At 44.4% G+C, this 14,511-nt stretch overlaps 1 protein-coding gene across 2 annotated transcripts in view; it reads left to right on the top strand.

Annotated features, from left to right (window-relative positions):
- The window catches only part of PLPP5 (phospholipid phosphatase 5), a 204,591-nt gene that overhangs the window by 144,861 nt on the left and 45,219 nt on the right, over positions 1-14,511 (top strand). For both annotated transcript variants that reach the window (XM_078666309.1, XM_078666308.1), the window contains one exon: positions 441-504. In XM_078666309.1, coding sequence (XP_078522435.1) covers positions 441-504 — 64 coding nt within the window. The remainder of the gene's footprint in view (positions 1-440; positions 505-14,511) is intronic.

The following is a 14,511-nucleotide window of genomic DNA, read 5'->3' as shown; positions in this document are numbered from 1 at the left end:
GAGGGGAGTTGACTGGTCTGCTATCCAAGAAAAAGCGGTTTATGAAGCAAGAGCGAATATGGGATAAATTGACTGGACTGATTACTCTTGGCGCTAAGAGCGGGCCCTTTCCTATTTATCTTTTTAAGCCTACTGTTGGAATGCTAATAATTGGATATGCAATGAAATGTTAGACATGTCACAGTGCTACAAGTGGTTTTACGGTTATCTTGTTTTTAAAAAATGGCAATAAAATTGGATATAAAAAAAGCAAACCTAGGTTTGTCCATCTGCAAGTGTCCCTGGGAGGATGAGCAGGATACTTAGGATGTGATTGATGGCCGGGGAAGAGGTCTGACGCCCTTTGAGCCACTGAGATGTTGTGCCTCGTGGCATGGGGTTTGTGGGGAATGCTGCTGGTGCTTTTCAGGTCTGACTCACTGTACGGTTTGTCTTCCCAGCTGCCAGTCTGGCTCTCGCTCTCAATGGAGTGTTTACAAACACAGTGAAGCTGATTGTGGGAAGGTGAGATTCAAGATTCTGTCTTTTTTTGTTCCAGTATTCCTTCCTATAATACATTTTCTAACAATTTGCTTGTCCTTCGCATTCATTCCGAAAGTACAAAAATGAGAGGGTAATGTGGCTTCAAACTGTTCTGTACATGACCATTGGATTTGGAAAGAGACGAATCGATGCCCTGCCATCTTCTCCTTGTTTATAAGATTTGGTGTTTGTCAACATCAGCTTCCATAGAGTAAAGTGCTTGGATTATCACTGCATTTATGACTGGCTATCAGAAAAAAATATATATGTAAATGCAAAGAAGATAGGCAACTAGTGTCGTGTAAACTTCAGAATACATACCTTTGTTAGATTTCTTTCCAGAATGCTGCTGTGGTCCACTCTGTCATCACTAATCTTTAGTGTGGGGCACCTTGAGAGATTTCATTAGATTATTAATGTTTTTTTAACATTACCCTAGATCACTTTTGCTCCAAAAAAGCACTATTGCAGCCTACAAGAAACTGTGTGTGTGTGTGTGTGTGTGTGTGTATGTGTATGTATATATATATATATATATATATATATATATATATATATATATATACATACACACACTCCTACACTGTGAGCAATAAATAGAATTTTCTTTGATGGGACTTTGTACGTAAGACAACAGGTTTGTAACAGATCAACAGTATGATTAACTTCCCATCAGAGTATCCATTGCTCCCAGCAGCAAGTAAAGTAGCTATCTTGGATTATATATGCCAATTTACTACTGTATTGCCAGAATGCTGTACTTTTTGGGCAGTACCATTCACTGTGCAGAGCCCAGTACAATCCTTCTAGTGTAGGTATAGGTATAAACATCTGTTATTCAGCTCCAAGATGCCTACGGGTGAACGTGTGCTTTTACAAATACACGTTAGATCTTCCATAATACCACTTGAACAAGAGGACAGGTCTGTGGACTTTATTAAGCAAGGTATTAGTAGGTAGCTCTCTGGGAGAGGGGACACATTCAAGATTTTAGGAGTCAGTAAAGACTCAGTAGCAGCAAGATAAGGAAAGCACCTTTATGGAAACATACACTTGAAACAGTAGGTCGTGGACTCAGTGGAGTCTTGGGAGTAATTAAATAAAAGTCTTTGTAATAATTGAAACCACATAAAACAAAATGGATAGGAAGGGATGAGGCTTGTGCCAGAGTGACTAGCAGCAGTTCGGTTGTGATAGAACGCAAGTTTGTGGCAAAAGTATAGATTAAAAAGTTTTAATTAATTTTAAGATACCAGCAACAACCAGAAAAGGTACAGATCACACATCAACCTTTCCATGTACGCTCAAAAGATACATTTTCCCTGCGTCCAAAATTAGAGCACCCACCCATGTCGTTGTCAGCCATCACACGCCCATCTCCATCGATGTGATAGGCCTCTGTGTGCACCTCTGCGCTCCCACCAGGAATGTTGGGATGGAGGGGTGGATCATGGGAGAAGGGGGAGGTCAACCACAGCCATCCCCACACCCGCACCAGTTCCATTTATCCACTGTCTGGCCCTGTAGTCTCTTCTAGGGCCTACTCTGACGCTTGACACAGCAGATAATGGCACACCAGCACCAAAATGTCTCGAGGCCTACACGGAAATGGCGTCAACTTTCAGTAGGCCAATAGTTGTTCACTGCCAAACATTACATCATGAATCCAGTCTGACTGCATGGGCTGTGGCCCGCGGCCCGCGGTCCCATCTCATCGTCACTATGCGTCTTGCCAGCACCAGAAACAATGCAGTTGTTTCCTTTCAGGCGCCGGTACGTCATTTACGTACCCTAGTAAGGCCATCAGCGTGGAAGCATTGGGGACATGTGCACCATGGCAGCGATCTCCCTTTCCACCCAACGCTATATGCCACAAATCTGCCTTTTGTTCCCAACATCTCTCAAACCATAATGAGTCTCTCAGTCCCGGTCTGTGTAGCTCAGTGGGCATGTGGTACAACCTGTGCGGGTTCTTGTAATGTATCAGTATAAGCCTATAATTTGGGGACAGAGTACCTGTTTGTTCTCAACAGTATGCCCATTGTGCGTCTGTTCGGTCTATCTGGAGATCTGTCTTCCATTGCTCTCTTACAGCTGGCAGGGCGACTTGGTAGGGCTGTTTGGGTTGCAGTGTATATACGTGAGACCAAGCGTCAATGGGATGGTGAAGTACAGATGTGCTCTAGTAGTGCAAATGTGGGTGGCTGTTGTGGAAAAGGTGAGCCCATTCTTTGCAGGCCACCCTAATCCTATAGTAAAGAAAAATATTCATCGCTGTATGTTCATCTCGCCCCATGATGACCTCCAGGGGGATAAAACTGCCATCTTGTTAAAGATCTCCTAGACAGCAGAGGCCCAGAGTTTGTAGTTGCGCTGCCGTGGCGTTCTTGCACATCAGTGGCAGCATGGGGTTATATGCTAGGGGCAAAAACGAGGTTCAGCCCAACCTTGGTTAGCAGAAGCCACCAGGCCCACACCACAGCTCCAGCCGGATTAATGTCCTTACTCTGATGCTTAACCTCTGCTCAAAAATGTGTTGAGTTTGTATGGAATGATTATGTCGTGCTCAACTGCTGTGTGTGGCTGGTAGGGTGCAGTGAAATGCCAATAATGTATGTATTGTTCCTGCGCGCTAAGATAGGAGAGTTCAAAATTCAGTGCGCCCAGCTCGCCTCTCATACGGGAGTATCAGTCTACCACTTAAGCTGGGCCTGCCTTCCAACCCACACCAGCCTCGTCCATAGGGACTGCAACTGCTGAAAGAAGGACGCTTTGAGCGGAATGGGGATATTATTAAACAGAAAGACATTTCTGAAGTATTACCATCCTGGCGAGAGAGTCATCCGGCCAGTGACAGGAGAAGGGGTATTAATTTGTCTACCTGTTCTGTTCTAGTCAGCGACTTACTGTAATTTCCCTAAAAATTTCTTGCGTGTCTGCTACTTTGGATTGTCCGGTATCTAAAGAGCTCGATCTTCCAGACTTGTGGGTAGTCTGGGCTGCACTGTTCTGTGCAGTCTAAGAGGCATCATATGGGATTTGGCCCAGTTTCTTATCTCTGAAAGGGAAGCAACGCGAATAAATTCACGTATTAGGGATGGCGTATTAGTTGCTGATCTTTGACATAGAGTGTGGTATCAAAAGCCTCCTATTCACGAACGCTAGTCCCCTTCATGTAGAGCTGGTGCAACCTGGCAGCCGTCGGCTCAATTGCCAGTGCAAGCAGAATAGGGGACAGCAGTCATCCCTGCTGCCTCCCCCTTGCCACCTGTATTGGGACAGACACAACTCAGTTCTGCTTCAGCCTGGCTATCGGGCGAGTTTATAGCAGAGGTATTCAGCGCATGAGCACTCACTAATACCCAGCCTTTTTAACACATAGAAAAGATACGCCCACTCTAATGAGTTAATCTCTTTGGTTCCGACTAAAAGCCATATTACTTCAGTGTCAGGGTCTTTATGATGCTATATCGCAAACAGTGTGCATAGGTTGTATGATGTGGACCTACCAGGTATAAATCTGCCCGTTCCGGGGGGGATCAGGTGTGGCATGAGAGGTAGTAATCTGGCTGCAGTATTTTAGCCAGTTTTTTCCTGTCTGTGTTAATAAGCTAAATTGGCCTATATAAATCTCGGTTCATGCTAAGTTTAGGGAGTGTAATCATCAATGCTTTTCAAAGGGAGGTATTCTAAATTACATCTCCGCTACTTGTTTTCATCTCAGTGATGTCTGAGCTGGGGCGGCTGTTTTGTGTAAGAGTTGCCAGAGTTTTGCCTGGCCTATCGCCCTTTCCATATGCATGGGTTCTGGATCCATGCCTAGGTGATTAAGCTCACTTGAAACTAATGAATTGTGGATTGCACCTCCGCGTGCAGCAATGGGGTACTGTTGCTAGCTAGTTGCTCTTCCAGTGTTTCAACTACCCTTCAAGTCTGTTCAGTTGGGATCTCTTAAGTTTCTAAGGACCCCAGACTGTTTAAAGATACATAAGCCACTTATCACTACCTTGTAGGCCTCCACAGCGTTGAGGGGCTATCAACCGACTTATCATTCTTATCAAAGAAGAGCGCTGTCGCCTTTCAGATGTCCTTCTGGAGTGCTTCTTCCCTCAGGGCCCAGCATGGTAGCAGCCATGGAAAACGCCCCTCGGGCTAGTCTGGAAAATCTTGTTTTGTATTAGCAAGACATGATCCAAATAGGTGTTGGGGAGATGCCATACACCAGTGGCCCAGACCCTCCGCGACCAGTCAATAGTCTAACCTAGACCATTTTGCCCATGCCCATGCGTGAACAGTAGCACATGTAGCAGGATATTCTTCCCTTCTGGATCTATGGAGCAGCCCTGACATCCCACTGAGTTCTGCTTCAGTGGAATGCCATGACTTTCATTGCATTTTTTTAATTCTTTTTTTAAATAATTTGGTGATGGTTCACTATCAGGTATACTTTAAATATTAAACATGCCTGAATCTTTCAAAGGGGCAATCAAAAACTGTTCCTCAGTTTCTTATTAAAAACTAAATTGTTCAATATTTATTTCAGTTTAGTAATCTTCCTACTTATTCTCCATCATATTCATATACTTTCCTAGCTTCCTAAGTACCTCTGAATTCATCCTAACACCCATTTTAAATCCTTTCAGGGCTTCTACTATTCAGTAACTAAATTCATTACCTTCCCTTCCTTCACAAAGTGTTCAAAATATCATTCCGTAATTCCTTCATTCAGGATAGTTCATAACTTCTATATAATAGAATCACCACATATAATAAAGTCCAGCTTTATAAGTATATCTATGATTCACTTGCATATCCAATAGGCACACACGCAAAATCTGCAAATGCGAGAATAGAAAAGAGTTTGGGTGTCATTGGCATAAAAATGAGCTTGAAACTGAAAGAAGAAATAATCAAAGACCGCCAAACACAAGTAAGAAGGCAGAAAAAAGGGCATTCCAAAAAATAAGAATGAATCCAAGCTTGTACTCTTATGGTTATTCCCATAGAGGAGAGACAAATACGATGCGTAAGAAAGAATAAAAATGCAGAAATTAATGACTAAAGATAAAGAAGCATTAATAGGCAATGTGGAAAAATTTCTCCGTGAGTTGAGTGCTCACCACAGAAAAATGCGATTTAGAAGTAAAGTTTGAATCCCATCAAAGCAGACTTCACCTTCATTCTTCAACTCTTCAGAGACCAGCACATTAAGAATCTTTAATTTGGTTATTTACATATGTTAGAAATTATAGAAGGGGGGGGGGGAGACGGACTTGCACCGAACTAAGATGAGGGCTTTCTAACTCTGCTCGGCTAGCCAGAACAAATATCTTGGAAATATCCCAGCCTGAAGCATGACATCGGCTGGCCGCGGGACATGATCATCAGACGTGGTCGGAATCCGCCACAGCACCTGGCAAGTGAGTCCTTGCTAGTTCAGCACGCTGTGCTGGGCTTGGCGGGTGTAGGAAAGTGACCCTTTTTGACATGGTCACCCCCACTTTTTGCCTGGTAAATGATGTGATTTCGACTGAAAGCGCAGTGGGTTCCTGAAAACCTGCTGTTTTGCACCCTGCACTTGGCCGCCCCATGCTGCTGCTGGTGCTGCCTTGGACCTTACCCACCACTCACCTTAACTCCTGGAGGTTGGTCTTGTACGTCGTTGTAGTATACCTGTTTGCAGAACTTTTTTCTTCTCCATAGGATAACAAAGCAGAAGTCAGAAATTGCACTGTGTCCACTTTTTAGAGTGAAAAGAATTTATATTTAGAAACGTACTTAACTGAACAATTTTTCTCTGATGTCTAAATATATATAAAGTTACTTGGTATGGATCTCCTTCTTGAGTCATGGGTGTCATGTATTGAAAATTGTGTGTATTTGCAAATGTCTTGCTCTCGTCTGTGTTGAGCCTAAGGCTGCTCGATCACACTATCCCCTAATACAGTTCAATGGGTAAAACAGATGCCAAACAGCGCCTTACATTTGAATCTAAACATCAATCGCACCTAACAGCGATGCACACTGACCAGCAGCCTTTGGTAAGAAGGGGCCGAAGGGGATGACGACTACCCCGCCCCCCCCATCGCCCCCCCCCCCCCATCTGTCCTACTGGAAATCAAAATCGGTCTCATAGCCATTAACTGCAATGTAGAGTCCCTGACCAGACACATGGATGCCATGAAAGATTGCACAGATAAACGACATACGCGTCTGACAGACTCTGAACAGTTATTTCTGATGTGGAAGATGTGCACACACAACAGGCTAAAACCCTGGAGGAGATGAAAGTGGAACTGTGTAAGGTGCAAATTAGGAATGAAGATTTGGAAGCTAGGTGTACAAGAAATAACTTGTGCATCCTTGGAGACCCTGAAACTACAGCGATGGGGTGCACCGAAGACTACATTGAAAAATTACTTCTCGCACTATTTGAGGCCGAACATTTCTCCCAGTCGTAAGTGATACGGAGAGCGCATAGGTCTGTGGAGCCCCTGCCTGATCCCTCATTGTAAAATGTTTTAATTAAAGTGCCAAAGATCAGGTGCTTCTTTTGGCCCAGGAGCCAAAGGAGGTCCATCACGAAAGGAGGCACCTACGTTTCTTTCCTGACTTTACGCGATCTGTGGAAGATGCACGCAGGAAATTTCTTCCAATCAAAATGAAGCTGCAAAAGCGGGGGATAATGTATGCCATGGGTTATCCAGCCAAAGTGCACATTTCTTGGAAAGGTAAGCAGAGGATTATCACAGAGTCCGCAACAGCAATGTATTTACTGCAAAAAACACCCTCCCTCCAATGGGACCTCCCCTGCCTCATAAGGCTGACGAACATCTCTGGATGAGGTGGAATGACTGTGCATCCATGCGCTGCATGCAGTTCAGCTTATCTCAGATTTGACTGGATGTTTACTTGCATGTCATTTTTAGAACTGTCAAAAGTCAGTTTGTTGCAACGACAAAGATCAAATGTGGGTTGTTTAGCTAAAACGTGCATGTTACACTGTATTGGCTCGACCTAACAGTTCTATTTATGATACTGCTGCGAGCCATTGCTCATTCAATATGATACCATGTTTATTTAGCTGGTTGTCGCTACCTTACCAGTGCTCTGGCCGCCTCCTGCCTACTACCATGTTATACAAAACACTAAATGATGCTTGAGATAGTTTGATTGTATCTCACAGATTACTCCTTTCATGTTGTTTGGGGTTACAACTGGGAGATTGGGTCCTAGTGTAGGAGGGACGGGTGGCGGGAGGAAGGAAGGAAGGTTAATCCTTGCTATCCAATGGCGAAATGTTATGGCACACGGCTGGGAATTTAAACCCACTTTAATACTGCATTAATATTGCTGTTTCTCAATAGCACATGGACCTGACTAGAGAGGTCAGCCATTAAAATGCGTCACTTGGAATGTCTGCGGTTTAAATAAACCCGTAAATGCCAGATTCCTACTTATCTCAACCCCCACAGAGCGGATATCATCTATCTGCAGGAAACACACCTAATGCTGGATAGAAGGACGGGTTTACACACCTCATCGGGCCCTTATCACTATTTCACCTCTTACTCATCCAATGCCGGGGGGGTGGCCACTATCATGAGAAAGCAGGTGCCATATAGACATACTCGGACCGTGGCAGATCCCGACGGACGATATTTAATAATATGAAGCCTCATAGACACACGCCTGTTACATTGCTCACTACAAATGGCCCGACTTTTTCTGAGCTGTGCTGAAAGTGTATTACATTTGATCCTAGTGCAATAATTCAATAATTTGAGGGGGGGTTCGGGGGGGGGTGATCACAATCTAGTACTGGCTGGACATTGACTTAGACTGTTCAGATCACCATGAGCGCTGCCTCACTAGGGCTTGTGATGCATTCCTGGACATAATGGCACAGTTTGACATGTTAGATATTTGGTACACACTGCACAGTGGGGTCCACAAATACAGCTTTCACTCTTCAGTTCGACACATCCTGATGGCTTAACCCAGAACCCTGTTGGGCAATTCCCCAGTGATGTTACAAATTACCGTCCCTACTAACTGGGTACCGGTGCCACTATGGAGACTTCAGCCCAAGTCCTTATTAGATATGTTGTTTAAAGAAGAAATCCATAGCGCGATTACAGAATGTCTCCATGAATAAGGGCTCCATATCTACGATTGCCACTTTCTGTGAGGCACTGAAGTTGGTTATTCTTGGTGAATGCATCACCAAGGGGCATAGTATTCTCAAATCTATTAGAGGCAGACTTCAACATCTAGAAACAGAACTTCGTACTTTGGAGCTCTGGTATGAGGAATCCAGAGATCAGAGCCTCTTGGACCCTATGTGTTTTTCCCTTTTGCTGGAGTTCCGAGATGAGCCTGACCGAGAAGTGAAATTTGTGAGCAAACCCTCCCAAGCTAGGGAATATGGGGAGGGTGACAGGCCGGGGCACACACTTGCCATTCTGCCTTAACAGAGATGGACTGCTAATGGTATTCATACTGTAGATAATTCTGATGGGCACCCATTGAATGATCCTGAGAAGATATTACGAGAATGTGTTGTATTTTACAAAGGGCTATATACATACCACACAGAGGCTACCTCCACTGATGTGACAGCTTACCTCAGCAGTTCACCTTGGCATGGTCAGACCAGACGGAAAGTGACATTTTCTGCCAGTCCCCTACTGCTATGGAGATTAAGCAGGTCATTGAGTAATTAAAAAACAGAAAGGTGCCGATGGCTTTCCGGTTGAATTATATAAAACCTATGCCAAGGAGTTGTTTATTGCCAGCTGTATATGATGAGGCTTTTCATTTGGGCACCCTACCCTTGGCAATGAGGGAATTAATCATAATCACACTTTTCAAGATGGACAAACCTCCATATAAATGTGAATCCTTTTGTCCTCTTGTCTCTTATCAATGTTCACAGTAAAATTCTGGCCAAATTGCTGGCAAACCAATTACTTCAACTAATGCCGAGGCTGATCTGTCCAGATGAGTTTTGCTTTATCCCTGGTCTCTCAACGCCGGATAATCTCTGCTCGCTTTTCGCCCTCACACACCAGTTAAACCCGATGTGCCCGTTGTCACTGCATTTTTAGATGCCACCAAGGCATTTGAGACCGTTGAATGGCCTTTCTTGCTCACAGTGCTAACCAGAATGGGACTGGGTGGGGCGTATGGGAAATGGTTACAGTTGTTATATACAGATCATTCGGCTAGGATACGCTTGAATGGTGGCTTGTCAGAGCCTTTTGGGATAGGACTGGGTACGCAACAAGGTTGCCCCCGGTCGCCCCTTTATTTATTTATTTATTTAATTGCTTATATCGCGCAAGAATCGACCCATGAGGTATCTCCGCGCTTTGCTCGCAAAAGTTCTAAAATATATTGTCTCTGTGGAAGCCACATGAAGAATTATGCCATCTGAAACAGGAGAGTTTTTAGGGCCTTCCTAAAACACAAGTGGTTGTCATTGTGTCTTAGGTCAGATGGAAGTTTATTCCACATGGTTGGGCCTATAAATGATAGGGCACGTCCACCTTGTCTGACTTTTTTTACATTGGGGGTTTCCAGTAGGCGTTGATTGCTAGAACGTAATAAACGTTCAGGTTTATATATCTGAAATTTTTGTGCCAGATATCTGGGGCCTTGCCCATAGAGACATTTGTGCACTAAGCAACAGATTTTAAATGTGACACGTTGTCGTATGGGCAACCAATGAAGATGACTTAACAGAGGTTTGGACGGGGTCCTTGCGGGAGCATTTAGAATTAATCTGGCTGCCGTATTTTGGACCACCTGCAAACGATTTAACGCCTCCTCGTTTGCTGATATGAGGAGGCCGTTGCAGTAGTCTAGGCGACTTATCACCAGTGCCTGTACAAGGGTCCTCTTGTGATTGTCAGGCAGCATAGGGAAAATTCGCCTTAACTGGCCAATTGTTCTAAAACAAGCTCCTGTAACATAGTTAGCATGTTCCTTTAAACTCAAGGTCTGATCTAGTTTTACCCCCAAGTTCTTAACAATTGGCTTTGGGCATGGGACGGGGCCAAGATCTAGAGGCCACCAGTCGGGAGACCAGAGCATGCTAGCTTTCCCAAATAGCATTACCTCGGTCTTCCCGACATTACACTGGAGGCAGTTGGTGGCCATCCAGTGGGACACCGCTCTCATGCCCTCGGCAAATCTGTTCTTCACATCGGGCGTAAGAGAGTTGAAAGGAAAAAGCAGCTGTGTGTCATCAGCATATGACACTGGTGTGAACCCAAACCTTCTCACAATCGCTGCAAGGGGGGCCACATACACATTAAATAATGTGGGGCTTAGACATGAGCCCTGTGGCACCCCCTTAGTGAGTACCCTCGAGGTGGAACGATAGGGTCCCATGCTAACAGATTGTGAGCGGCCGGAGAGAAAGCTCTCCAACCAGGACAGTGCCAATCCTCCAATACCCACTCTCTGCAATCGGCCGAGAAGAATCTCATGAGACACAGTATCAAAAGCTGCCGACAGGTCTAGCAGCACCAGAATCATCGATCCTCCTCTATCCTGTGACATCTTGATGTTATCAGTCACGGAGAGGAGCGCTGATTCTGTGCTGTAGTTGGGCCTGAACCCAGATTGTGATGGGTCCAGGCCCCCTGTCGCCTCTATGAACCTGGAAACATGGATGTTTACGTGCTTCTCGGCCAATTTACCTTCTTCTTGCCTTTACGGTAGAGCCTATGGCATGTGCTGTACGTGAATTTCACCACAGGCAGGGTGTAATATGGGGTTCCGATGCACATTATCCATGTATGCTGATGACGGTATGCTGGTTGTCAAAGACCCCTCAGTTAACCTGTCTCCCATTATTCCAGAAATAAGAGTTTGGTTCCTGATCTGGACTCAGGATTACTTGGATTAAATCAATTATGGTCCCCCTAACTGGAATCACTACTAGACCAGACACGCCTTATCAGCTATAACTGCAGACTGTACCAACCAGATATCTAGGTATCCTCTATCATGTACACATCCCAACCTTAATTAGGGTGAGTTATAGGCGATATATGGACACTCTACAATCCAACGTGGATAAGTGGGTAATAGTTACCCCTGCAGCACAGGCAGTGCAGGGGGGGCTGTGAGTCCGGAGGGGGGCCCCTCTATGTACATCGCAGGGGGGGCCACTCAAGTTGTGTTACGCCCTCCCGCTAGCAGATAGTTACTTTAATAAAAAATGATAGTCCTATCTGAGCTACTATATCTATTTCGAAATATTCCGCTTCCTTTGAACAACACTTTTTGTATTTCAGTCACACGCTCTCATGATTAAATTAGTATGGGCAGACAGGCAGCCAAGGATCGGCTGTCACACCTTACGGCTCCACGTTACAAGGACTGGTTTGCAGCCCCCTACTTTGAAACCTACTATTTAGTGGCATAAGTACAATTTTTCCACCACTGGTGTCATAACAGCAGACAGGCTCCAGTTGTGATCGAGCAGGCCTGGTGTCCCCCCTACCCTTCTCCCGGCTGTCCTTATCACTCAGCTCCCTAGACCAACCCAAGAAATGCACACAGTGCATTGCACCCTTTCGGCCTGGAACAGATTAGACGTTCTGTGTATTTTATCCATCCCATACGCCCTGCAAATACCCATTAGGCATTATCACACGTTACAACTGGATTACACCCCTGGGATTGCAAAGCCAATGGGGAAGAGACATCACAACACTGGGTGATTGTATTTCTAGCACACTAGCTCAAAACATACTGTGAGTATGTAGGCGACTCATCCGCTACTATGGTAGATGTTACTACTTATGGCAAACTCTCACATGAAGCTCCACACCGCTTTGATATGTTCCCGAAGGAGCTCCCTGAATGGTCCGTGTTGACCATTCTACTTACTAACCCACAACCGTATAGACTTATTTCAATATTGTACACTGCAGTAATGGACTGCTTGACTCCGGAATCTTCTAAGGCTCGCTGGGCGTGAGTGGGTGATCTGGGCCAAAAAAATTATAGATGAACAATGGTGATACTGATGCCAACAAACCAAGGAGATATCCTCCAACAGCAGGTATCAATTGATTAATTATAAGTTTTTACATAGTGTACCTTTCACAACTGGCTCTTGCACATTATTATCAAGAGGTTGACACTAGATGCAAGCGCTGTAGTACTATGGAAGCAGGCTTTTTTCATATAGCATGGACCTGCCCAGTTTTGGCCACTTCTTGGACTCCGTTCATGACAGCGCTCTGCCAAATGAACAGAGCATGCCTATCGACTGACTCCTTTTACACTGTTATTGTCAGAGATTCCGAAAACATATAAAAAATTCACTTCCACTGGTTTGCTTTTGGGGATTGCCATGAGATGGGGTAGCAGCCTTGCCCCAAAGTTTCATAATTGGCTGAAGGTCATGTGCCTGTGTGAGGAATGGTCAGGGACAGATGCAGAAACTTTGCCACTGGCTGCCCGTCCATGAGACTTTTGGGATCCTATTGGTCTAAACTTAGATCTGGACTAAAAGGTGTGTCCCTCCAGCAGTAATATCATGTCATAGCTCCCCAGATGCACCACCTGTAAGATTGTTATGTTGTAAATTGATGCTATATAACTACTCTGGGTGGGGTTGAGATATTAATGTATGCATGTTACTATTGGCGAGCCTCTGTATGCTGGATATGTTTCATGACCGTTTTTGTGTATTGTGAAATTGAGCTTCTCAGATTCTGTAACCCAGTCGTCATGCCGTGCTTGCCATGTTGTCATGGTAATTGTACTGATTTTGTTACTTAAAGCTTATAAATAAAATCAAAAAGAAGGGAGAAGTGTGGTATGAAGCACTATATGAACACATTATTATTTATATGGCATGCCAGCTGTACTTCATGCGAGAACTCCAGGTTGAGAAGGAGTGGCATAATATGTATCTGTATTGGACATCATAATTTTAGTTTTAGTTAAAGATCAGGAGTCGCATTGAATTGAAAAGAAAAAGATGAGTGTGATTGAAAGTGCTCTTGATTGATATTGATTTCCAGAAACTGTGTGATCAGTGAGGCGACAGCGCTGGCATAGTCATTGTAAAGAAGGTTCTTAGATGCAACCTGGCAAGAGTAATGCTCTCTAATACGATTTGATATTTTCAAAAAGTAATTGAGAACAGTGAGGCTACTCAACTGAAAAGCATTCTTCTTGCAAGACAAAAGCATGATTGTTGGACATAAATAAAGCACTTAGGAATTGAGCATTTAGTATATGACGTTGGCCACGTAGAATGACTCCAACTACATCTGAGGTCTTCTAAACCACTGTAATAAACCACAGAACCCACAGTAACCAGTTATTTTTGTGAGAAGCATACCAGTCTACTGTTATACATACCTAGTGGGAAAGACCCATATCTTAAAGTCTCTAATCTTTCAGTGTGTTCCACACTTGAAATAATGTCGGTGTGTGTGTGTGAGGGGGGATTTGTATATTTACCAGCCCGTTTATATGGGGTGGTTATGGGAATGTCATAAAAATGGTGGCAACTGAGCATTTTGTTTGACCACCTAATGTTGCTGTTGCTCACCTGCTAATCAAATTTTGTAATGGCTTTGGGTGGTTCCACTGCAGGAGTAAAGTTCATAGTCTGTACTGTTTATGCATTTTCTTAACAGTTCCTGGCATCCGCCTGATCGCTTCATTTCAGGGCTCTGATGGGTACAGCCAAACTGCCAATGTGTGAAAGTTACTGTTCCCTTATGCCCCTGAACCTCCCCCCTCCTCTCCTGGTTGATGAGGAGCCTCATGGACCATGACGGAGTTTTGAGGAACATCTTCTGCAGAGCTAGGGGCCCTGTCCCCTCAGCTGAGCCAGCAGCACGGAGCCAGAGTCCGGTTTGAAGTTGTTGCCTTTTCTTTGAGAACCAAGAAATGTTTTTCTAACTATGCTCTTTTTTTCCTGAGGGGTATTTTCTGTAGAAGAGGACG

Source organism: Lissotriton helveticus, chromosome 11, assembly GCF_964261635.1.
Source record: "Lissotriton helveticus chromosome 11, aLisHel1.1, whole genome shotgun sequence".
NCBI classification, from domain to species: Eukaryota; Metazoa; Chordata; class Amphibia; order Caudata; family Salamandridae; genus Lissotriton; species Lissotriton helveticus.
The sequence above is the reverse complement of the archived record's forward strand: the minus strand, read 5'-3'. Positions and strand labels throughout refer to the sequence as shown.